This window comes from Bombina bombina, chromosome 6 (genome assembly GCF_027579735.1).
Source record: "Bombina bombina isolate aBomBom1 chromosome 6, aBomBom1.pri, whole genome shotgun sequence".
In the NCBI taxonomy this organism is placed as follows: Eukaryota; Metazoa; Chordata; class Amphibia; order Anura; family Bombinatoridae; genus Bombina; species Bombina bombina.
The window spans coordinates 507,691,116-507,716,674 of NC_069504.1; the positions used below are offsets into that span (position 1 = coordinate 507,691,116).

Consider the following 25,559-nt stretch of genomic DNA (forward strand, 5'->3'; position numbering starts at 1 on the left):
AAAACAGCTAAAGACATGGATCTAACATCAATGTTGATAATATCAAAAATGGCATCACAAATAAAATGATTAGCATGTTGCAGTAAGCGAACAACGCTAGATATGTCAGAATCCAATTCGTGTTGCGCTAAATTTTCCAACCAGAAAGTTGATGCAGCCGCAACATCAGCCAAGGAAATAGCAGGTCTGAGAAGATGACCTGAATATAAATAGGCCTTCCTTAGATAAGATTCAAGCTTCCTATCTAAAGGATCCTTAAAGGAAGTGCTATCATCCATAGGCATAGTGGTACATTTAGCAAGAGTAGAAATAGCCCCATCAACTTTGGGGATTTTTTCCCAAAACACTATAGATTTTGCTGGTAAAGGATACAATTTTTTAAACCTTGAAGAAGGAATAAAAGAAGTACCTGGCTTATTCCATTCCCTAGAAATCATATCAGGAATAGCCTCAGGATTGGGAAAAACCCCTGGGGAAACCACAGGAGGTTTAAAAACGGCATTTAAACGTTTATTAGACCGAACGTCAATAGGACTGGTTACCTCAATATCCAAAGTAATTAACACTTCTTTTAATAAAGAACGCATATACTCTATTTTAAATAAATAAGTAGATTTGTCAGTGTCAATGTCTGAGGAAGGATCTTCTGTTTCAGATAGATCTTAATCAGAAGAGGATGAATTATTATGTTGTTGGTCATTTGGAATTTCATCAGCTAAATGAGAAGTTTTAAAAGACCTTTTACGTTTATTAGAAGGTGGAAATGCAGACAAAGTCTTCATAATAGAATCAGAAACAAATTCTTTAAAATTTACAGGTATATCATGCACATTAGAAGTTGAAGGAACTGCAACTGGCAATGTACTATTACTGATGGAAACACTATCTGCATGTAAAAGTTTATCATGACAACTATTACAAATGACATTCGGTGGAATAATTTCTACAATTTTACAACAAATGCACTTAGCTTTGGTAGAACCGATGTCAGGCAGCAATGTTCCAGCAGAAACTTCTGAGGCAGGATCAGATTGGGACACCTTGCACAATGTAAGAGAAAAAACAACATATAAAGCAAAATTATCTATTTCCTTATATGACAGTTTCAGGAATGGGAAAAATGCAATAGCATAGGCCTCTGAAAGCAAAAAGCAAGAGGCAAACAAACAAGGGGTATTGAAATAATGAAAAAAGTTTGGCGCCAAGTATGACGCACAACGTAACATAAACTCTTTTTTGGCGCCAAAAATGACCGGAAATGACACACTTGCGTCTCTAATGACGCCGCCGTGTGAAAGGTCTCGGCGTCGCGTATGACGCCGGAAATGATGAAGTTGCGTCATAAACGTACTTTTTCGCGCCAAAAAATGTTTTGCGCCAAGAATGACGCAATAAAGCTTAGCATTTGACGCACCCGCGGGCCTAATACCCGCAATTGCAAGAATTAGTCAATTGAAAAAAAGACTAAACCCCAGGTAAGATATAAATTTCTTAAAAATGTTTACATTCCCAAATATGAAACTGACAGTCTGCAGAAGGAAATACCTGAACCTGACTCATGGCAAATATAAGTACAATACATATACAGTATTTAGAACTTTATATAAATGCATAAAGTGCCAAACCATAGCTGAGGTGTCTTAAGTAATGAAAACATACTTACCAAAAGACACCCATCCACATATAGCAGATGGCCAAACCAGTACTAAAACGGTTATTAGTAGAGGTAATGGTAAATTGAGAGTATATCGTCGATCTGAAAAGGGAGGTAGGAGATGAATCTCTACGACCGATAACAGAGAACCTATGAAATAGACCCCCGTTAGGGAAATAATCGTATTCAAATAAGTGATACTCCCTTCACGTCCCTCTGACATTCGCTGTACTCTGAGAGGAATCGGGCTTCAACAATGCTGAGAAGCGCATATCAACGTAGAAATCTTAGCACAAACTTACTTCACCACCTCCATAGGAGGCAAAGTTTGTAAAACTGAATTGTGGGTGTGGTGAGGGGTGTATTTATAGGCATTTTGAGGTTTGGGAAACTTTGCCCCTCCTGGTAGGATTGTATATCCCATATGTCACTAGCTCATGGACTCTTGCCAATTACATGAAAGAAAATAGGATTATCTTTTGGGTACAAATTACATTTCACCTTGTTCCAATCCTCTTAGCAGGTCTTATTCCTATGGCTGATTGCAGACCCTCCTTTCCATCAGTCGTGATCTCATTGTAGGCTTTCTCGCTAGAGGCACAATTCATTCTGTCCCGTCACACTAATGAACCTTTTTGTAATGAAAATGTTTCTTTAGTGTGAGTTCTCTAACAGTGATGCATTCACTGTCACAGACAGGGTTATCTGCCAAGCCGTGACAGTGGGAAGAGTGTCTCCAAATACCTCATCACACTTTTTTAATTGAGCATACAAAGGTCATCCAATGTCAAATATACAAATGCATTTTTATGTTTCTAAAACTTGGTTGGTGTTTTTTTTTTATCAATCTTCCTGTGCAAATAAAATGTTTTTTTTTCCTGCGATATAGGCAATAACATTTTGAAAGAATGGCATAAAATAATGTTTTTTAGGGCATTTTCTGATTGACTATAACCTTTTTTGTTTTCTATACAGCTACACATAGTGTCTATGGAAAGCTCATCTGTTCTTTTTATGGTATGTTTAAAGGGACAGTGTACTGTAAAATTGTTTTCAATTACCTGTTATACCACGTGCAGAGTATAAAATGTATGAAGAAATGCTCATTTAGGTATATATTTTTATATGTAATACCTGTTTCTGTTAATTGAACAACCCAGTGAAATAAGCTGAGCTTGCATGGAGGGCAGACCTCATTAGTGTATCTCTATGTTTACATAACATACTCTTTCTCTTATCTGAATATATACAGGGAGACCAATAATTTAAAGAGAGCTGTGGAAAATTAACATTTTAGTATCTCTGTCCAACCCCCAAATGAAAGTGTGATTTCTTCAACAACGTCTTGTTTACATAGCTTTTCTATAACTAGTACATAAGTATTGACATTTTCAGAATAGGTGGGGATAGAACAGGCAAAAATAGCTATTTCAAATTACATAATTAAGGTAAATGTACTATCTGCTAAAACATGAATATACTCCAGCAGGTGAAATAGATCATTGGGAACACCTGAAAGAATAGAAAAACAATATTACAGTACACTGTCCCTTTAAGTTATGTGACCATGTGGCTGTGTAAATCATACATATTTAGTCCTTTTAAAAATCATTGGAAGAATAGCTGGTAACAACATGATTTTTTTTCCTGGAGTAATCTCCCTCAGGCATAAAAAATAGGGAAATAACAGTTGAGGCTTAGGTAGGCTAATAGATCTTTTATAAATAACTTGTAATTGATGGATGATACAATTTTAAAGGGATACAGTCTAAAATGAAAATGCTCTAATATGTTAGTGTTTTATTAGTATTGCTTGTATATAAATGTACGATTAACCCCTGCAAAGGAATTAAACAGAAAGGGCCAAATTACAAGGGGCATTCAATAAGCAATATCGCTGAACCTCGCTAATATTAGCGCACAAGTTGATATTACAAGTCCATGGTAAATCCCATTTACCAGAGAATGGTTAGCGCATCTGACCATTTTGGCGCAACCTATACTTTCAATGGATATTGCAAAATAGCTCTTATTTTACAAGTTAAAAGAAGTTATAGGTTGTGCTCAAGTGTAAGCTGAAACTGCTAGAATATTTTGCGCGACTTAAGACCTGAAGTCAAATGTAAGAGTTCAATGTCTTTCTCAAAACGCATCAAAAACATTAAAATAAACCATGCTCATATATACACTTTTTAATGACAAAAATATAATTTTATTATTGATATAAATGTTTGACTGGAAAGGACTCAAATGTGTGTGTAATATAAATATATATATTTAAAAAAAATAAATAAAAAGAACATTTTCTTCTATGTGAAGTACAAAGGAATGTTAAGTATTCTTAATGCACCTTCGGCTTTTAGCACAGTTGATCGATAACTAAAAAGGCTTTTTGTCCTGAAGTTAGGGCTTCTCAGGCTTTTGCTTGCGCGCTAACTTTTTACTTTCACCTTGTAAAACACACGCTAATCCGGTCGCACTCATTTTTAAGTTTAAGGCAGTTGGCACATGAGCAAGAAAAAAAAAATAATGAGCCATAGTCCAGAACAGCAATGCACTGCTGGGAGTTAGATGAACAAATCTGGTGAGCTAGTGAAAAGGTACAAATGTGTGTAGTCACCAGTTACCAGCTAGCTTCCAATAATACAAAAAATAAACAAGTGCAAAAGCAAGGAGTCACAGCTCCTAAGATCTTACTTCTTGATCTTATCATTTTAAATTGTGCTATATACCTTTTTTTCCATCTTAATTGATATGGTATTTTTTTATTTTTCAGGGGAAGAAACTTTGTCCCATGGAAAAGTTGGACAGTAATATCTTTTGGTGTTTCTAATGGCAGGCAAGCGGTCCCCTAGCATCCAGGAACATGTAATTTCCACCAAATTATCTCGCACAGATGTTGACCAGCGGATCTGTCCTGATGATTTACTTGCTTACAAATCCTTTCTAAAATCCCTTCCTGACTCTGAAGTATCAAAAAGTGTCAGACCTTGGAGCTCTACCACTGCTTACTTGCAGTATGCAGGCAGTGCTCTGACTCAGCAGTTAAGGACTGATGGAGCACCAGAGAGGTGCCATACATTAGAATCTGAAAGGATGAAGAACCAACCGCAACTTTTAGAGACATTAGAGACACATTTTCAAGTCCAACAGCGGCGCCTCTTGGGTTACCCTGTGTCATCATCTTTTGCTTGTCCTCCAGTGGCTATGCCACGGCCTTTATACAGGAGCCCCAATGGCTATGTGGATTCAGGAAATGGCAAACACAGTTTCCCACCTTTGAGTCCCCATACGGAATCACAGCAGTTCCCTTTTTCTTGTGTAGATTGGAGCCCCTCCTCTCAATTTGCATATCCATGTTCCCCTGTGTATGCATCAAGTGTGCATAGAAAGTCTTATCCATCTCAAATGTGTGCTGCAGAACCAGGCAAGAGTACACTACCTCTTTCACATGGCTTACCAGAGGCAAGTCCAGTTAATCAACACAGGGAATATGAAAATGAGGCACTGGTTTCACCCCATCCCCAGCAGGAAACCTATACAGCACACAGTCACTTGATTATGCCTCATAATGTACAGACATTACTTTATGCTCCAGGTGAAGCTAATTTAAGCAGACGGAGGAGCTCAGCTTTCACACCTCCATCTCATTTATGCCACTCCTTTAAATCAAATGCCTTTCAAAATCATTACAGTTGTAAGGAAGACAGTTACTCCCATAGACCTACTTCTTTCTGCTTTAATACAAATATAGACATGCAGATGAATCCTGATGCAGCTCACATGACTAGAGAGATGATTTTAGATTCATCGTGTTTACAGGTGGGCTCTGGACAGATAGAAAATCAGCTGGTAGAAAATGAGAGAAAGATCAGTACAGATCAGTCTGTCAGGAATCTGCCACTGAGCTCTATGGACAAAATTCAGATGGGTAAAGATATATGGAAATGCACATCCCAAGAGGACAGGAAGCTTCACACAGAATCATTCCAGGAGGACTACCTTCGTTCTCAAAGAAATAATCCCCAAAGATCCCCAATGTCATCTCTCTCACCCAGTCAGAATTCATACAGATCGCCTTCTGTTCCCAGTAATGATCAATTACATCATCCTACAAAGCCAATTGTTTCCTGGCCTGCAAAAGAGAGCACTGTAGCCTCCCATGCCTCTGGAATGCACAAAATATTTTATCCTACAGTTTCAAACAATAAAATAGACTCATACTCACCCAGTAAATGTGAACAGACATCCAGCCTGATTACAGAACTTATCCCTGTATCACTTACTCCTGGCATTTCCCCAAGGGCCTATGATCAAAATAATATACAAGATAATATTCCAAAGTCCAAACATTCAGGTCCTACACCAATGAGTCCCAAAAATGAACTCCAGTCTGGACCTGTAGCTGAGAAAGACATAGGTCGCCCCTCCTCACCTCCTATGCCAGTAATCAATGATGTCTTTAGTTTGGCTCCATACCGTGCTTATTTGGAGGGTGCAGCTCCTCATCCTTTCACTAAAGAACTGGAACTTATATCTAGCAGCAACATATCCACTAGCAATCAACCAAATCCAGAACAAGCTCAAAATTTACAGGAGAGGCCAAAAGATTCTCCTAGACAGAGTAATACCCTACATAAAACTAAGAATGAGTCTTCATATAACCTGAACTCTACAGTTACTGTACATTGTGAAGAAGGTGCTTCTTCCTCACATAAAGGTGGTGACGAGTTGGTGCTGGATCTCAGTTTGAAAAAGTTACCTACATCCAATGGCTACTCACAGGAAATTTCTGAAGCAAACACTAAATGCTCCACATCACATCCCACCACAAGTGTGCCATGTGTATCCACAATGAGTTTACCAGCACAGATAACTGCAAGCATACTTTCTAAGACCAGGTCATGTTTGCCCTCTCAAACTGTTGTAAACTCGACCTGTCACACCTCTGTTAGCTTGACCCCTCAGGATTCTGTGATCTCGACTTCTCAAGCTGCTTTGAGCTCAACCTCTCAAGCCTCAGTGCACTCTCCTTCTAAAGTTTCTGTAAGCTCGCCCACTCAAACTGCTGTGAGCATGCCGTCTCAAACAACTGTAACCTACCCTTGTCCGACAACTGTAAGCTTGCCGTCTGAGAGTTTTGTGAAAATGCCTTCTCAAAACTCTTCTAGCTGGCCCTCACAGACAACTGCCAGCTGGCCCTCTCACACCACTACTTCATGGCTGTCTCAGCCCAACAACAGCTGCTCCTCTCAGTCCACCAAATGCAGTACCTCTCAGATTTCCACAAGTAGGTCTTCTTCATCCTCAACCCCATGTCCTCCACATGCCTACAATTCTCAGTCCTCAACCCACAGCCTTCCACAACCTGCTTTTGTCATGCAAGCTCCAACCATGAGTTGCCCACAAAGTGCCAATCTTCGTCATCTTGGGGATCATTCTGTCTGCACCTCTCAAACCTCTCATGTTTTTCCCTCAAAAATCTCTGCTCTTTGTTCATCCCAGTATACAGCTTGGCATTCTGAGTCTACAAGGAGACTGAGACACACCCAAGACTCTTTAGATTTGATGGCTCAGTCCACAGGGGTAGATAATGAGAGTAATGGCTTCCACAGCTCAAAATCCTTTATGTTTAAGAAATACAAAATTATGAAGCTGTCTTCAACTGGAGGGGAGATCCATGGTGAAACTAGCAGCGCTGAAGCACATTTCTTTTCTAGGTCTTGTTGTCTGCCATCTGAAACTGTGCAGTCCCTGCCTCCAAGTGCTCCTGAGGCCTCTCCTACTCTTGGAGAAGCCAATGTTTCCCTTGCTAGTGGTGGCGAACTTTCACAGAATGGGTCTGGGAGGCACTTCACTGAGCTACATCGCTCAGTGCGCATGGCTATCTTCAACAATGTTTCTGGATCTTCGCCTGATATCCTACAAGAATGGTTGGCAAAAGCCAAAGAGGAAGAGAGGCCTAAATCTCCAGTTAAAACTAAAAGTAACTCAAGGTTGACTGAAAACACATTAGACTTTAATGGCCGTGATGTATGGCTGACCTTTGATGGAGTACGCCTGCTTCTCCACAAGCTTCTGTCTCAGTTGGAGACATTTATGTTCACTCGCAGATGCCCATTTCCACATGTTATCCGAGCAGGTGCTATTTTCATTCCCATATACCTTGTAAAGGAGCTTTTATTTCCAGAGTTGCTGGGGACTTCTGTAGACCGGGTTTTGCAAGGTCACAAGGTTGCGCTGCGGCCAACAACACTGTCAGAGGAAAAACTCCTTAGAGAGACTAAGCTCAAGGACTGCCCTTCCCGCATGTTGAAACTCCTTGCATTAAAACAACTGCCTGATGTTTATCCAGACTTGCTACACATGTATTGGAGCCATTGTGTCCAAAAACAGACTGGTGAGTACAAAAACGCTATTAATTCTGCTTATGGGGCTCTGCAAATCTCACCCATTGTTTTTCACAAAATGCATACTGAGGTTTACCAGGAAAAAACCTTGCTAAATTGGCATATTGTATACTGTTGCTCATTTCATGCAATTTTAAGTATATATACATGTGCTTTATCTATCAATGAGACGTTGTCACATGTTTTTAATGCTTCAGTACAATTTCCTGCTACTAACCCTGTCTTACTCCTTTGCCTGTTTATCCGTGGATAATTAGAAGTCCTCCATTCTCCAATTCTTTTGCTCTTATCTGTATAATATATCTAACTGCTACAATGGCTGGTGGGATTTATACAAAAGCTGTTTGTTAAACAGCTGTTTTATCTTAAACACATGTTTTATCTCTGATTGCCTCAGATGTATTTAACAATGGATGAGTACTGGCTGGTGGTTATCTGTTTTAGTTCCTGCAGACTTGTGATAGAGCTTGTAGTCTTTATTTTATCTAGAACTCCAGAACACCCGAGAAGTTTACAATCTGGCTTATTTTTTTATTTTATTTTTTGCTCTGTGTTAAAAGCATGCAAAAATATCCCCCTATTAAACTAGACCAATACCTTATAAAACATACAATCACACAAATATAAAAATGTGCCACCTTAGCAGAACATGTTGTATTGCAGCTTTTGAATGCCATGTTGTTTTTACAACATATTGGATGCACAATACAATTCTTTATATATGGAACAGAGTTACAATTGTAGCCTAATTAGCTCTGCTTTTAAAGGGATATTAAGGTCTAATTTGAAATGTACATTGGTACATTTCAGGTTTAAATAGAAGAATATTTTTAAACTATATTTCCATTAGAAAAAAATGCTTATGGTAAATGTAATTATTGTTTTTTTAGTGTCAAACTCAGATATGCTGTGAGGGCCTGAGCTGATGGTGATGTGTATTGCGTATGTGAAGACTTTATTTGGGTCATACAAGTCACTGCTGACTCTGTGAGAAGGTGGAGTGTTTTGAATATTGGTAAACGGTCCCTCACAGCATATGTACATATGCAGCTGGAAGAACATTAATGACTTTTACTAGAAGCATTTTTGCTAATAAACGTAAACTGATAATATATTTACAATAAAAATGCACCCATACACATTTCGACCTTTCTGTTCCTATTCACAAGACTCAGTGAAATGTTTGACACTTATAACTACATTTCATCTTCTATATTCTATACAATAATGGCTTAAAAAAAGCTATTTGCTTTTTTATTATGTTTCCTAGATAAGTTTCATACCATAAAAAAATCTATATAAAAAAAATTAAAAAAAAAATAAATTGGTAGATAGTTAAACATATTCTTCTTCTTTTTTTTTTTTTTTAAGCTTTCTTGCCTCCAAATAATTTGTGGCACTTAAAGAACATTCCAGCCAAAATTGGAATCCACATGGATAGATGTCAGTTTTGAATAGAAGCATTTTTGTAATATACATGTATTGGCAAAAATGATTCTAATAAAAGCTATAGCTTTTTTAAATGCATATATAAATATGCACCGTGCACCAGCATTTAAAACACAGTACTTGCTCTGAGAGCCTAAGGTGCTTGTACTATCTGGTAATGACCCAATTTGTTAATTGTTGACATTATACAAGCCCCACTGGAGCTCTGAGCAGCTTCAGTATTTAAAATGCTGGTGCACTGAGAATATCTAGTTATGCTTCACATGCACGTGCAGAGAAAAATACTAACACTAAAACAGTGGTAACTTTTACTAGGAGCATTTTTGCCTATACACGTATATTGCAAATATGCTTTATTCAAAGATGTAGTTTATCGAAGTGAATTTAAATTTTGACCGGAATGTGTCTTTATTACACACATGCTTGCTTTTTAAATCTACAGTTACACTGTCCTGCTGAAAAGTCATTTAGTGGGATTAGATCACCAAAAGCCTTTTTGCAACAATGGGGCTGTGTGTTTTGAGGGGGAGCATACTGTGCTCATGTCCCTTTAATTTATTTCTTCCAGGTTCCAGTACACAGTCTGGGCTGCATGCACACAAGTACGTATGGGTTTCTTGTAAATAACAATAGAAATGGGCGTGCTGTGTATGTGAATCTGTGTGTATATAGGTTTAATATAGGTTTAATTGTAATGCGTTTGTATGATTGTATAATAATCTTTTTTTTAAAGGGACAGTGTACAATAGAAATTTTATTGTTTTAAAAGATAATCGCTTTATTACCCATTCTCCAGTTTTGCATAACCAACACAGTTATATTAATATACTTTTTACCTCTGTGATTACCTTGTATCTAAGCATCGTCTGACAGCCCCCTGATCACATGACTTTTTATTTATTATCTATTGACTTGCATTTTAGCTGTGTTGTGCACAACCCACAGGTATGAGCACAGTGTTAGCTATATGGTGCACATGCACTAGCATTCTCCTGTTGTGAAAAGCTAATAAAAAATATAAGAGGCTGTCTTTAGTGGTTTAGAAACGAGCAGAAATTTAGAGGTTTAAATGTTATAAAGTATATTAATATAACAATGTTGGTTGTGCAAAGCTGGGGAATGGGAAGTAAAGGCCTTATCTATCTTTTTAAACAATAACAATTTTAGTGTAGACTGTCCCTTTAATGCAACTTTTCATGGACTTAAAGGAATAAAAGTCCAATGCAAGAAAAGAACTACTTCATGCCTGGTTTGCTTTTCCTGGTATATCATTAGCGTTAAAGGGACATTAAAGTCAAAGTTAAACTTTCATGATTCAGGTTGAGCATGCAATTTAAAAAAAACAGCAACCCTACTTTGTTAAATATACTTCATTCTCTTAGTATCCTTTGCTGATGAGCATATCTGTATATGCACATGAGCGTGAAAGCATCTTATACACTGTTGCCATACAGCTCTCAACATTTTATCTATCACACTTTAGTTTCATCTAAAGTCATTAGGAGAAGTTATTTGTTTAGTTGTTGGACCTGACACAAGAGCTAATGCAACTAAACAACTGTTAATGGACAGCTGTTGGGGGAGTATATGGTGGATAGGTAAGTCCCCAATGGTGAAGATGACGCAACAATAGAAGGTTCTCCCCCCGACCCCCAAAAAATATTTTTACTTCAATTGTCTGATTCAGCTTTTTTTTTTTTTAAACTCTATGGGCTAGATTACAAGTGGTGCACAATCGAAAGAGAAGGGTGCGTTTATCTTGTGCTCAGTCTCGAGCAAAGAATAACACATAGGGGTCGATTATATCTATCGGAGATTTGCTCCCAATATGTTTTTTTGCTTTCCACCGAACTGGTCGTCAAGTTTCTTGAATGATCACAATTCAAAATGAATTTGTGCATTAAAAGCCTGCAGCTGTGAACACCATTTCATCAGAAAAGCTCCCAAAAAGGACTTTTTGTGTGTTAAATATCTGTTTCCAAGAAAGAAACTGTGTGATCACCTGAAACTGACACAATAGCCCATTCACACCTTTTTTAAGCTTACAGCAAAGTGCTCTTAAATTAACACCTTTGTTCACTATGGAAGGGAAATACTCATTTACATGTGTGACATTAACCTATTGTAATCCGAATCTATCCTCACGACTACTTAACCATCTGAATTCCATTTGTATATTGGTGTGATGGTCATACTGGAAAAGTCACATCAGGATCCCAACATCTACAAATGGTGTGTAGTAATTTTTTTTCTTTAAATGTTTGATTCTAAGTGTCAGGATTAATGAAGAATAGGAGCCCAGTAGCGGAGTATAGCTAGCATGACCGCTAGATAACACAAGAGTGTGTGGTACAGAAGGAAAATCCAAAAGCAAGGTCAAACGTTCCAAGGTCAAACAGGCAGCAAAGGTTCATAAACAGTATAACAAGCAAGGGGTCAGGGTAGGCAACAATAGTTCATAAACGGGAAACAAGGCAGAAAGTTCAGGAAACCAAGATTCATACACGGAACTTAACTTAATGATAGCTTTTTAATAACTGAGCACTGAGTTCACTGGACAGCAGTGCTTTATAGGGTTGCTAAATGAGTGACAGCTGGTAAGGGGTGTGGTGTTTGCTTTAAATCTTTCACATCTGTGCAATACTGTTTATCCAATACTGCATTGCTGCCACTAGGTGGAGTGGAGTGTTTGTGCAACCTCTGCAGTAGTCTAGGTACTTTTCACAGTTGTTGCAGTTTTTAGGGAAGAGAAATAATGTTGCACTAATATGGAGGATTCCATTAGCAGCACATGGAGCTACAGCTGGCTTTGCACTGCTGAATCTGGGCACCAATGGAGGACCAACAGGAGTACCCTCTGCAGCATTAGTACAGGTAAGTGCATTACCTTGCCCCTCCCCCCTTTAGGTGCACCATCTGGGGGCAATCAGTACCAGGCTTCTCTGGATGACTTCTGTGAAACCTTTGAAGACATAGAGGGGCATGGACATCCTCTGCAAGAACCCAAACTCTCTCTTATGGTCCATAACCTTGCCAGTGAATTAGATATTCAAGATGTCTCCTCCTCCTTCTAGAATCAAGAATCTCCTATACTTCATACTCCTCCTCTCCATCTATAATCACAGGATCAGGTCTATGAGGCGTTCTTGATGCAAAGGGATCAGGAACCATATACTTTAATAAGGATGTATGAAATACAGGGTGTATTGAGTAATCATTTAGTAGACATAAATTTACTGCAGTAGGGGATATTATTTTAATTATCTCAAAAGGCCCAATATATCTAGGACACAGTTTCTTTGAAGAAGGTGGGCAGTAGAAAGCCATACTTTGTCTCATATTTTATAATCAGGAGTAGGACTTCGATGTTGATCAGCAAAATATTTATATGTTTTTTTGTGCTTTGACCAAAGTTCTTTTGATAACTGAACATTTTGTTATTAAGTCTTTAATTTGTTTATCTGCTTCAGGAACTGAAGTTGAAATAGGTGATCCAGGCAGCATTGCAGGATGGTAACCATAATTAGCAAAAGGCAAACTTAGCTAGAGTTTTATATTGATTCCAATTATCCTGTAGATAAAATATAAAACATTGCAGATACTGTTTCAAAGTTTGGTTTGTTCGTACGGTTTGACCATTGGTTTGTGGATTGAAGGAAGTGGATAATGATTTCTAAATGTGTAACCCTTGGCAAAAGTAAGTCCAAGTAAGGCACAAGGTGAATTGTGTGCCTCTATCTGTAACTATAGATTCAAGTATGCTGTGCAATCTGAATATCTCTTGGATGAAACGAGTAGCAGTCAGACAGGATTTTTTGTTCCTTCTAATAGATGTCGCCATGCTTCAGATAAAGAGCGAGAGAAGAAAGCTACTGGAGGCATGATTTCCATAGATCTGTAGCGTTGTGAGAGAATAGCCCCAACTGCTTTTTCAGAAGCATCAACTTCCAAAAAATTGGGGTTATTGAGATTTGGTAGAATCAGTATTGGAGTTGAGGTAAATAATCTTTTTAACTCTTCAAATGCCTTCTGGGCTTGAGGATTCCAATTAAATGTAGTATCTTTCTTGGTTAAGGCAGTGATAGGTTGTACGATCTTTGAAAAATTTCGATATGAATTTTCTATAGAAGTTCAGAACCCCAAGGTAATAGTTCAAATACACTGTAATGAACTATTACCCAGGGAAGTAATTCTGTTTTTGAAGTCTCACACAAACAGTCCTGATCTGTTTCTTAATCTAAGTTTTAAATGTATGTCTCCCATATTTATGTTATACATTTGGTACTATTTACCACCCTTTTTATTCTATCATTAGTAAAAGTTACGTTTTAATAACCAGTTCTTGACACAATCCGGTTTTCAATGCATACTGTTACTATATAGTGTTTTGTGAGTGCTGGGTACTGTCAAACTTCTCTCTCTTTTTTGTACCTATATATCTATCAGACAGTCGGCACCCCCCTTCTCCTACACTTCACCAGTGATACTTACTGGTATATAATGAATACTGAATAGATTATATATCTACTATTATTTAAGCATACTATATTATGAAGGGGTTGATATTTGCTTAAACTAACACAGTTGCCACTATTTCCAGAACCCCAAGAAGCATTGTACCCCTTTCTTATTAGTAGGTACTGTCCAGGAGAGGATAACTTTTATCTTGCTAGAGTCAATCTCTAAAGTGCCTGGAGAAATTACATAGCCAAGAAACGCCTACATTTTAAACATTGAAAGCACATCTCTCCAGTTTTGCATACAAATTATGTTTTCTGAGAAGAGATAATACAGTTTTTACATGTGTAATGTTCTGGCAGTGAAGTGGAGTAAATCAGAATATCATCCAGATAAACAACAACAAATATGTCCAATATATCCCTTAGTATATCGTTAACCAATCTTTGAAAAGTTGCTAGGGCATTGCATAAACCAAAGGGCATCACCAGGTATTCGTAATGCCCTGCCAGGGTGCCAGGAATCAGACTGAGACAAGAAGTGCAAAAAATAATCACACCTTTTAATAATGGCAAAAAATTATAAAAAGTCCACAAGTTAAATAACAAGACAGGAATCAAAACCAGAGCTGGTAGTCAGACGAGCCGAGTAAGGAGCCAAAGCGAATAGTCAGACGAGCTGAAATCAGGAACAAGGAAAACAGCAGAGTCAGGAACAAGCCAGGGATCAGGAACCAGGAAGGACGTCAGGCAGCCAGGTAATACACAGGAACTCTCACAAACAGGTCTGAGACAACGCAAAGGGAAAGCGTACTGAACAGAGGCCCTTTAAATAATAAGTGATGACATCACAATTCTGAGACTGCATCCTGTCTCACATGGATGATGCACACCAGTCTGGAAGGAAGTGCAGGAATTTAGCAGCATCCCCCACAATGCACCATAGTCAGGAAGAGAGGTGAGTAAAAAGGCTGCCAGCAGCACATGGCAAACACAACAGGGAAAAAACCCTGACAGTACTCTCCCCTCAACGACCCCTCCCCCGCGGGAGGACAAAAGGCTTATTGGGGAAACGGGCATGTAAGGCACGGAGGAGGGCGGGAGCATGAACATCAGAGGAGGGAACCCAAGAACGCTCCGCCGGACTGTAGCCTCTACATCGAACCAAATACTGTACATGGCCCCTGGACATATTAGAGTCAATAATGCTGCTGACCTCATACTCCTCATGATTGTCAACAAAGATAGGATGGGGGCGAGGCAACACAGTGGTAAACCGATTACAAACCAATGGATTCAAGAGGGAGACATGAAAAACATTGGAGATGCGCATAGCAGGAGGAAGGTCAAGAGCGTAGGCCACAGGATTAACCCGTCGGAGTATTCGAAAAAGGACCAACATAACAGGGAGCCAATTTATTGGAAGGCACACAAAGGTTCAAGTTGCGGGAGGACAGCCAAACTCTCTCACCAACCTGGTAGGAAGGTGCAGGTAGACGCCTACGATCAGCCTGGAACTTTTGGCGCTGCATAGAATGATGAAGGCAATCCTGAATCTGCACCCACGTGGAACGGAGTTGCCGGAGATGCTCCTCCAAAGCCGGAATACCCTGAGACATGAATGAATCGGGCAACAAGGATGGTTGAAACCCAAAATTTGCCATGAACGGGGATATCTTGGAGGAAGCATTAATAGCACTATTACGAGCAAACTCTGCCCAAGGTAACAGTTCAGACCAATTATTGTGGTGATCTGAGACATAGCAATGGAGGAACTGTTCCAGAGCTTGATTAGACCGTTCCGCAGCCCCATTGGATTGAGGGTGATATGCCGAGGAGAAGCAAAGCTGGATCCCCATTTGAGCACAAAAGGAACGCCAAAATCTGGAGACAAACTGGCTACCCCGGTCCGACACTATCTCCTTGGGTAACCCATGTAAACGGAAGACCTCCCGGGCAAAAATTGAAGCAAGCTCCTGAGTGGTAGGCAGCTTCATAAAGGGAATGCAATGGGACATTTTAGAAAAACGGTCAACCACCATAAGGATAACAGTATTGCCATTGGAAACAGGGAGCTCGACAATGAAGTCCATGGAAAGATGTGTCCAAGGACGCTCACCATTAGCAATAGGTTGAAGAAGACACACAGGAAGACGTCGAGGAGTCTTATTCTGTGCACAAACTGAGCAGGAGGCAACATATGCAGCAACATCAGAACAAAGACCTGGCCAATAGAATTGTCGAGTGACAGACCAAATCATTTGGTTCTTGCCTGGGTGACCTGCGGCTTTAGGATAGTGGTAAGTGTGCAAAAGTTTAGTTCAAAGATTCTCAGGAACCAAACACTTACCACTAGGTTTCTCAGGAGGTGCATTGGTTTGTGCAGCCAGGATCTCCTCCCCCAAGGGAGAAGTCAAATTAGTACGTATGGTAGCCAAAATATGGTCAGGAGGTGAAAACTGTTGAGAGAGGGTATCAGCCCTAACATTCTTACTACCAGGCAGGTAGGAGACCACATAATTAAACAGAGACAAAAATAGCGCCCATCTGGCCTGTCGGGGCGACAAATGTTTTGCTTCAGATAGATAAGTTAAATTCTTGTAGTCAGTAAGAATGAGCACTGGCACGCTAGTACCCTCGAGAAGATGCCTCCATTCCTTAAGTGCCAAAATTATGGCCAGTAATTCCCTGTCGCTAATTTCATAATTGCACTCCACTGGAAACAATTTCTTAGAGAAGTAACCACACGGATGCAAGGAACCGTCAGGCGTAGGACGTTGAGACAAGAGAGCACCTACTCCAGTCTCAGATGCATCGACCTCAAGAACGAAAGGCAGGACAGGGTTAGGATGAGCCAGAACTGGAGCGGTAGCAAAGGCAGTCTTAAGACTATCAAAGGCCTTAATGGCAGTAGGTGACCAATGGAGTGGATCATTCTCTTTACGGGTCATGTCTGTGATAGGTTTGACCAAGGAAGAAACGTTTTTAATAAACTTTCTATAGTAATTGGCGAACCCCAAAAAACGTTGCATAGACCGAAGACCAACTGGGCAAGGCCACTGCATAACTGCAGATAACTTGTCAGGATCCATGGAGAAGCCTGCAACGGAGATAACATAACCTAGGAAGGTTACTTGAGTCTGATGGAACTCACATTTCTCGAGTTTACAAAACAGGCTGTTCTCACGTAGTCTCTGAAGAACCCGTGTAACATCAGAACGATGAGCCTCAAGTGTGGGTGAGTGTATGAGGATGTCGTCTAAGTACACCACAACACACAGTTAAAACATATCTCGTAGGACATCATTAATAAATTCCTGAAAAACAGCAGGAGCATTACATAGGCCAAAGGGCATTACAAGATACTTATAATGGCCGCTCCTGGTGTTAAATGCTGTTTCTCCAACATAGGTGTGTCCGGTCCACGGCGTCATCCTTACTTGTGGGATATTCTCTTCCCCAACAGGAAATGGCAAAGAGCCCAGCAAAGCTGGTCACATGATCCCTCCTAGGCTCCGCCTACCCCAGTCATTCTCTTTGCCGTTGTACAGGCAACATCTCCACGGAGATGGCTTAGAGTTTTTTAGTGTTTAACTGTAGTTTTTCATTATTCAATCAAGAGTTTGTTATTTTCAAATAGTGCTGGTACGTACTATTTACTCAGAAACAGAAAAGAGATGAAGAATTCTGTTTGTATGAGGAAAATGATTTTAGCAACCGTAACTAAAATCCATGGCTGTTCCACACAGGACTGTTGAGAGCAATTAACTTCAGTTGGGGGAACAGAGTGCAGTCTCTTACTGCTTGAGGTATGACACATTCTAACAAGACGATGTAATGCTGGAAGCTGTCATTTTCCCTATGGGATCCGGTAAGCCATGTTTATTACGATTGTAAATAAGGGCTTCACAAGGGCTTATTTAAACTGTAGACTTTTTCTGGGCTAAATCGATTGATTATTAACACATATTTAGCCTTGAGGAATCATTTTATCTGGGTATTTTGATATAATAATATCGGCAGGCACTGTTTTAGACACCTTATTCTTTAGGGGCTTTCCCAAAGCATAGGCAGAGTCTCATTTTCGCGCCGGTGTTGCGCACTTGTTTTTGAGAGGCATGGCATGCAGTCGCATGTGAGAGGAGCTCTGATACTTATAAAAGACTTCTGAAGGCGTCATTTGGTATCGTATTCCCCTTTGGGTTTGGTTGGGTCTCAGCAAAGCAGATACCAGGGACTGTAAAGGGGTTAAAGCTTAAAACGGCTCCGGTTCCGTTATTTTAAGGGTTAAAGCTTCCAAAATTGGTGTGCAATATTTTCAAAGCTTTAAGACGCTGTGGTGAAAATTTGGTGAATTTTGAACAATTCCTTCATGTTTTTTCGCAATTGCAGTAATAAAGTGTGTTCAGTTTAAAATTTAAAGTGACAGTAACGGTTTTATTTTAAAACGTTTTTTGTACTTTCTGATCAAGTTTATGCCTGTTTAACATGTCTGAGCTACCAGATAGACTGTGTTCTGAATGTGGGGAAGCCAGAATTCCTATTCATTTAAATAAATGTGATTTATGTGATAATGACAATGATGCCCAAGATGATTCCTCAAGTGAGGGGAGTAAGCATGGTACTGCATCATTCCCTCCTTCGTCTACACGAGTCTTGCCCACTCAGGAGGCCCCTAGTACATCTAGCGCGCCAATACTCCTTACTATGCAACAATTAACGGCTGTAATGGATAATTCTGTCAAAAACATTTTAGCCAAAATGAACCCTTGTCAGCGTAAGCGTGGCTGCTCTGTTTTAGTTACTGAAGAGCATGACGACGCTGATATTAATATCTCTGAAGGGCCCCTAACCCAATCTGAGGGGGCCAGGGAGGTTTTGTCTGAGGGAGAAATTACTGATTTAGGGAACATTTCTCAGCAGGCTGAATCTGATGTGATTACATTTAAATTTAAATTGGAACATCTCCGCATTTTGCTTAAGGAGGTATTATCCACTCTGGATGATTGTGAAAATTTAGTCATCCCAGAGAAACTATGTAAAATGGACAAGTTCTTAGAGGTGCCGGGGCTCCCAGAAGCTTTTCCTATACCCAAGCGGGTGGCGGACATTGTTAATAAAGAATGGGAAAGGCCCGGTATTCCTTTCGTCCCTCCCCCCATATTTAAAAAATTGTTTCCTATGGTCGACCCTAGAAAGGACTTATGGCAGTCAGTCCCCAAGGTCGAGGGAGCGGTTTCTACTTTAAACAAACGCACCACTATTCCCATAGAGGATAGTTGTGCTTTCAAAGATCCTATGGATAAAAAATTAGAAGGTTTGCTTAAAAAGATGTTTGTTCAGCAGGGTTACCTTCTACAACCCATTTCATGCATTGTCCCTGTCACTACTGCCGCATATTTCTGGTTTGATGAACTGCTTAAGGTGCTCGATAGTGACTCTCCTCCTTATGAGGAGATTATGGACAGAATCAATGCTCTCAAATTGGCTAATTCTTTCACTCTAGACGCCTCTTTGCAATTGGCTAAGTTAGCGGCTAAGAACTCTGGGTTTGCTATTGTGGCGCGCAGAGCGCTTTGGTTGAAATCTTGGTCGGCTGATGCGTCTTCCAAGAACAAGCTACTAAACATTCCTTTCAAGGGGAAAACGTTGTTTGGTCCTGACTTGAAAGAGATTATCTCTGATATCACTGGGGGTAAGGGCCACGCCCTTCCTCAGGATCGGCCTTTCAAGGCAAAAAATAGACCTAATTTTCGTCCCTTTCGTAAAAACGGACCAGCCCCAGGTGCTACGTCCTCTAAGCAAGAGGGTAATTCTTCTCAGGCCAAGCCAGCTTGGAGACCAATGCAAGGCTGGAACAAGGGAAAGCAGGCCAAGAAACCTGCCACTGCTACCAAGACAGCATGAAATATTGGCCCCCGATCCGGGACCGGATCTGGTGGGGGGCAGACTCTCTCTCTTCGCTCAGGCTTGGGCAAGAGATGTTCTGGATCCTTGGGCGCTAGAAATAGTCTCCCAGGGTTATCTTCTGGAATTCAAGGGACTTCCCCCAAGGGGGAGGTTCCACAGGTCGCAGTTGTCTTCAGACCACATAAAAAGACAGGCGTTCTTACATTGTGTAGAAGACCTGTTAAAAATGGGAGTGATTCATCCTGTTCCATTAAGAGAACAAGGGATGGGGTTCTACTCCAATCTGTTCATAGTTCCCAAAAAAGAGGGAACGTTCAGACCAATCCTAGATCTCAAGATCTTAAACAAATTTCTCAAGGTCCCATCGTTCAAGATGGAAACCATTCGAACTATCCTTCCTTCCATCCAGGAAGGTCAATTCATGACCACGGTGGATTTAAAGGATGCGTATCTACATATTCCTATCCACAAGGAACATCATCGGTTCCTAAGGTTTGCATTCCTGGACAAACATTACCAGTTCGTGGCGCTTCCTTTCGGATTAGCCACTGCTCCAAGGATTTTCACAAAGGTACTAGGGTCCCTTCTAGCGGTGCTAAGACCAAGGGGCATTGCAGCAGTACCTTACCTGGACGACATTCTGATTCAAGCGTCGTCCCTTCCTCAAGCAAAGGCTCACACGGACATTGTCCTGGCCTTTCTCAGATCTCACGGCTGGAAAGTGAACGTGGAAAAGAGTTCTCTATCCCCGTCAACAAGGGTTCCCTTCTTGGGAACAATTATAGACTCCTTAGAAATGAGGATCTTTCTAACAGAGGCCAGAAAAACAAAGCTTCTGGACTCTTGTCGGATACTTCATTCCGTTCCTCTTCCTTCCATAGCTCTGTGCATGGAAGTGATCGGGTTGATGGTGGCGGCAATGGACATAGTTCCTTTTGCGCGCATTCATCTAAGACCATTACAACTGTGCATGCTCAGTCAGTGGAATGGGGACTATACAGACTTGTCTCCGAAGATACAAGTAAATCAGAGGACCAGAGACTCACTCCGTTGGTGGCTGTCCCTGGACAATCTGTCTCAAGGGATGATGTTCCACAGACCAGAGTGGGTCATTGTCACGACCGACGCCAGTCTGATAGGCTGGGGCGCGGTCTGGGGATCCCTGAAAGCTCAGGGTCTTTGGTCTCGGGAAGAATCTCTTCTACCGATAAATATTCTGGAACTGAGAGCGATATTCAATGCGCTCCAGGCCTGGCCCCAGCTTGCGAGGACCAGGTTCATTCGGTTTCAATCAGACAACATGACGACTGTTGCGTACATCAACCATCAGGGGGGAACAAGGAGTTCCCTAGCGATGGAAGAAGTAACCAAAATTATTCTTTGGGCGGAGTCTCACTCCTGCCACCTGTCTGCTATCCACATCCCAGGAGTGGAAAATTGGGAAGCGGATTTTCTGAGTCGTCAGACATTGCATCCGGGGGAGTGGGAACTCCATCCGGAAATCTTTGCCCAAGTCACTCACCTGTGGGGCATTCCAGACATGGATCTGATGGCCTCTCGTCAGAACTTCAAAGTTCCTTGCTACGGGGCCAGATCCAGGGATCCCAAGGCGGCTCTAGTGGATGCACTAGTAGCACCTTGGACCTTCAAACTAGCTTATGTGTTCCCGCCATTTCCTCTCATCCCCAGGCTGATAGCCAGGATCAAGCAGGAGAGGGCGTCGGTGATTTTGATAGCTCCTGCGTGGCCACGCAGGACTTGGTATGCAGATCTGGTGAATATGTCATCGGCTCCACCTTGGAAGCTACCTTTGAGACGAGACCTTCTTGTTCAGGGTCCGTTCGAACATCCGAATCTGGTTTCACTCCAGCTGACTGCGTGGAGATTGAACGCTTGATTTTATCGAAGCGAGGGTTCTCAGATTCTGTGATCGATACTCTTGTTCAGGCCAGAAAGCCTGTGACTAGAAAGATTTACCACAAAATTTGGAAAAAATATATCTGTTGGTGTGAATCTAAAGGATTCCCTTGGGACAAGGTTAAGATTCCTAGGATTCTATCCTTCCTTCAAGAAGGATTGGAAAAAGGATTATCGGCAAGTTCCCTGAAGGGACAGATTTCTGCCTTGTCGGTATTACTTCACAAAAAGCTGGCAGCTGTGCCAGATGTTCAAGCCTTTGTTCAGGCTCTGGTTAGAATCAAGCCTGTTTACAAATCTTTGACTCCTCCTTGGAGTCTCAATTTAGTTCTTTCAGTTCTTCAGGGGGTTCCGTTTGAACCCTTACATTCCGTTGATATTAAGTTATTATCTTGGAAAGTTTTGTTTTTAGTTGCGATTTCTTCTGCTAGAAGAGTCTCAGAATTATCTGCTCTGCAGTGTTCTCCTCCTTATCTGGTGTTCCATGCAGATAAGGTGGTTTTACGTACTAAACCTGGTTTTCTTCCAAAAGTTGTTTCTAACAAAAACATTAACCAGGAGATTATCGTACCTTCTCTGTGTCCAAAACCAGTTTCAAAGAAGGAACGTTTGTTGCACAATTTGGATGTTGTTCGCGCTCTAAAATTCTATTTAGATGCTACAAAGGATTTTAGACAAACATCTTCATTGTTTGTTGTTTATTCAGGTAAAAGGAGAGGTCAAAAAGCAACTTCTACCTCTCTCTCTTTTTGGATTAAAAGCATCATCAGATTGGCTTACGAGACTGCCGGACGGCAGCCTCCCGAAAGAATCACAGCTCATTCCACTAGGGCTGTGGCTTCCACATGGGCCTTCAAGAACGAGGCTTCTGTTGATCAGATATGTAGGGCAGCGACTTGGTCTTCACTGCACACTTTTACCAAATTTTACAAGTTTGATACTTTTGCTTCTTCTGAGGCTATTTTTGGGAGAAAGGTTTTGCAAGCCGTGGTGCCTTCCATTTAGGTGACCTGATTTGCTCCCTCCCTTCATCCGTGTCCTAAAGCTTTGGTATTGGTTCCCACAAGTAAGGATGACGCCGTGGACCGGACACACCTATGTTGGAGAAAACAGAATTTATGTTTACCTGATAAATTTCTTCTCCAACGGTGTGTCCGGTCCACGGCCCGCCCTGGTTTTTTTAATCAGGTCTGATATTTTATTTTCTTTAACTACAGTCACCACGGTACCATATGGTTTCTCCTATGCAAATATTCCTCCTTAACGTCGGTCGAATGACTGGGGTAGGCGGAGCCTAGGAGGGATCATGTGACCAGCTTTGCTGGGCTCTTTGCCATTTCCTGTTGGGGAAGAGAATATCCCACAAGTAAGGATGACGCCGTGGACCGGACACACCGTTGGAGAAAGAAATTTATCAGGTAAACATAAATTCTGTTTTTCCATTCGTGGCCCTCCTTAATTCTAACAAGATTGTACGCTCCTCTCAAATCAAGTTTAGTAAAGACCGTAGCTCACTTGAGGCGGTCAAAGAGTTCCGTAATAAGCGGAATAGGGTAAGCATTCTTAATGGTAAGACGATTAAGACCCCTATAATCGATACATGGTCTTAACTCGCCACCCTTTTTCTTCACAAAGAAGAAGCCAGCCCCTGCAGGAGAGCAAGATTTGCGGATGATCCCCCGCGACAGAGCATCGGCAACATACTCTTCCATAGCACAATTCTCTGCAACAGACAGAGGGTACACCCGGCCCAGAGGAGGAATGGCTCCGGGTTGCAGGTCTATGGCACAATCGTAAGACCGGTGAGGAGGCAACGTACCGGCACACACCTTGTCAAACACATCCTAGGAAACCTCGGTACTCCTCTGGCAATTGAGAAACCGAAGAAGTGCATAAGACTTTAACTGGTTTCCGAAGACAAGTGGAAATACTTTGAGGGGACCACAACAAAATTTCGGACCTGCGCCAGTCGAGACTGGGATTGTGCTTTTGGAAATCCAAAACACAAAGTCCTTAATCCAGCACACAGCGACCCATTGCAAGCCACTCCAGAGCTCCACTCCAGGCTCTGTATCATCAATAAAAAATCCAAAGAGAGTAGCAGCAAACCAGATAGTGTTTATTGTTTTACACAACAACAAATGCAGCAACGTTTCGGTATTACTACCTTAGTCATGCTAAAGTGCATACTAACTTTGATTCTATTTATACCTATCCATCACTAGGTCGCGCTAAAGGGCCAAGATTACATTAACCCTAAATTTACCACAATACAATTTCTCAATATTTTCAAATTTAGGTTAACATTTTTTACTAAATATATACAATCAAACATAGAATCCTCTATATAAAATGAACCAAGTACAAATTTATACAGAAGTCAATTTATAAGAACACAGACATATCCAAATCTCTATTTAACCCTTTAGGCTCCATTGTATCTAATTTCCAAATCCAGAAACATTTACGTTGTTTCAATAAGAGCTCCCTATCTCCTAACCTACGTGGCATTAACACTTTTTCAATTATTTGGAACCTTAACTGTCCTATTGAGTGTCCCTTCTCAATGAAATGGTGGTCTACAGGGGCTTTAATATTTTTAGTTTGAATATTACTTTTATGCTCTATTATCCTGTCCTTAATAATTCTAGTTGTTTCGCCAATGTAACTCCGCCCACAGGGGCATTTAATTAAATAAATTACAAAAGTTGACTTACGTGTATGGTATCCTTTAATTTTAAATGCCTTCCCCGTAATTGGATGGAGAAAATTCGGACCTTTGATTATGTTATTACAACACAGGCAATTTAAACATGGATAGCACCCTTCTGTCTTGCAGGAAATATATTGTTGTTTAATTTTAATATTTGAACCTACATCAGCTTTCACCTATTGCTGTCTAAGATTTAAACCTTGCTTATAGGCAGGCATCGGGAAGTTCTTAAATTCTTTTATTTCTGGGTTACATTCTGTTAAAACAGACCAATGTTTTTTATAATGCGCTGGAGAGTTAAATTCTGACACAAAAATCAAACGTTCATCTTTTTTATTCTCCTTTTTCTTAGGACTCAACAGAGTCTCTCTAGGAATAGATAAAGCATGTTTTATTTCTGCGTCAATTATTTCAGAGGGATAACCCCCCTGTAAAAATCTAGATTCCATTTCTTTGAAACTCAATTTTAATAAATTATCATCAGTGATAATTCTACGTGCTCTTAAAAATTGGCTTCGGGGAAGGGCCTTTAAAAAAGACATTGGATGGGCACTTTCAAAATGTAGCAAACTATTTCTGTCTGTTTCCTTTCTAAACAGATCAATTTTTAATTTTTTACCATCTTTAATTACTTTAGTATCTAAAAATGTGATGTCATTTTCACTCCAGGTTAATTTAAATTTAATCTTACCCAAGGCTCCATTTAATTCTGTTACAAATGCAAGTAGGGATATCCCAAAGATATCATCGATATAGCGCTACCAACAGGCGCCATACCGATGAAACTTGGGATTGGTGAAAACAAATTTTTCCTGAAACACATTCATAAATATGTTAGCATAGTTAGGGGCGAAGTTGGACCCCATAGCAGTTCCTTGAACCTGCAAAAAGTACTTATCTTCAAATAGAAAAAAGTTTCAGTACAGAAACAATTCCAACAATTGCAATAGAAAGTGAGTTTGAGCTTTTGAATAATTACCATCTAAACCTAATACCATTTCTACCGCTCCCATTCCACTTTCATTAGTGATGGAGGTATGCAGACTCTC

The 25,559-nt window shown here is 40.5% G+C and overlaps 1 protein-coding gene across 2 annotated transcripts in view; it reads left to right on the forward strand.

The window, feature by feature from the left end:
* Positions 1-25,559, forward strand: part of C6H15orf39 (chromosome 6 C15orf39 homolog) — a 168,054-nt gene that overhangs the window by 44,341 nt on the left and 98,154 nt on the right. For both annotated transcript variants that reach the window (XM_053717393.1, XM_053717392.1), the window contains exon 2: positions 4,431-8,054. In XM_053717393.1, coding sequence (XP_053573368.1) covers positions 4,487-8,054 — 3,568 coding nt within the window. In that variant the 5' untranslated portion in view covers positions 4,431-4,486. The remainder of the gene's footprint in view (positions 1-4,430; positions 8,055-25,559) is intronic.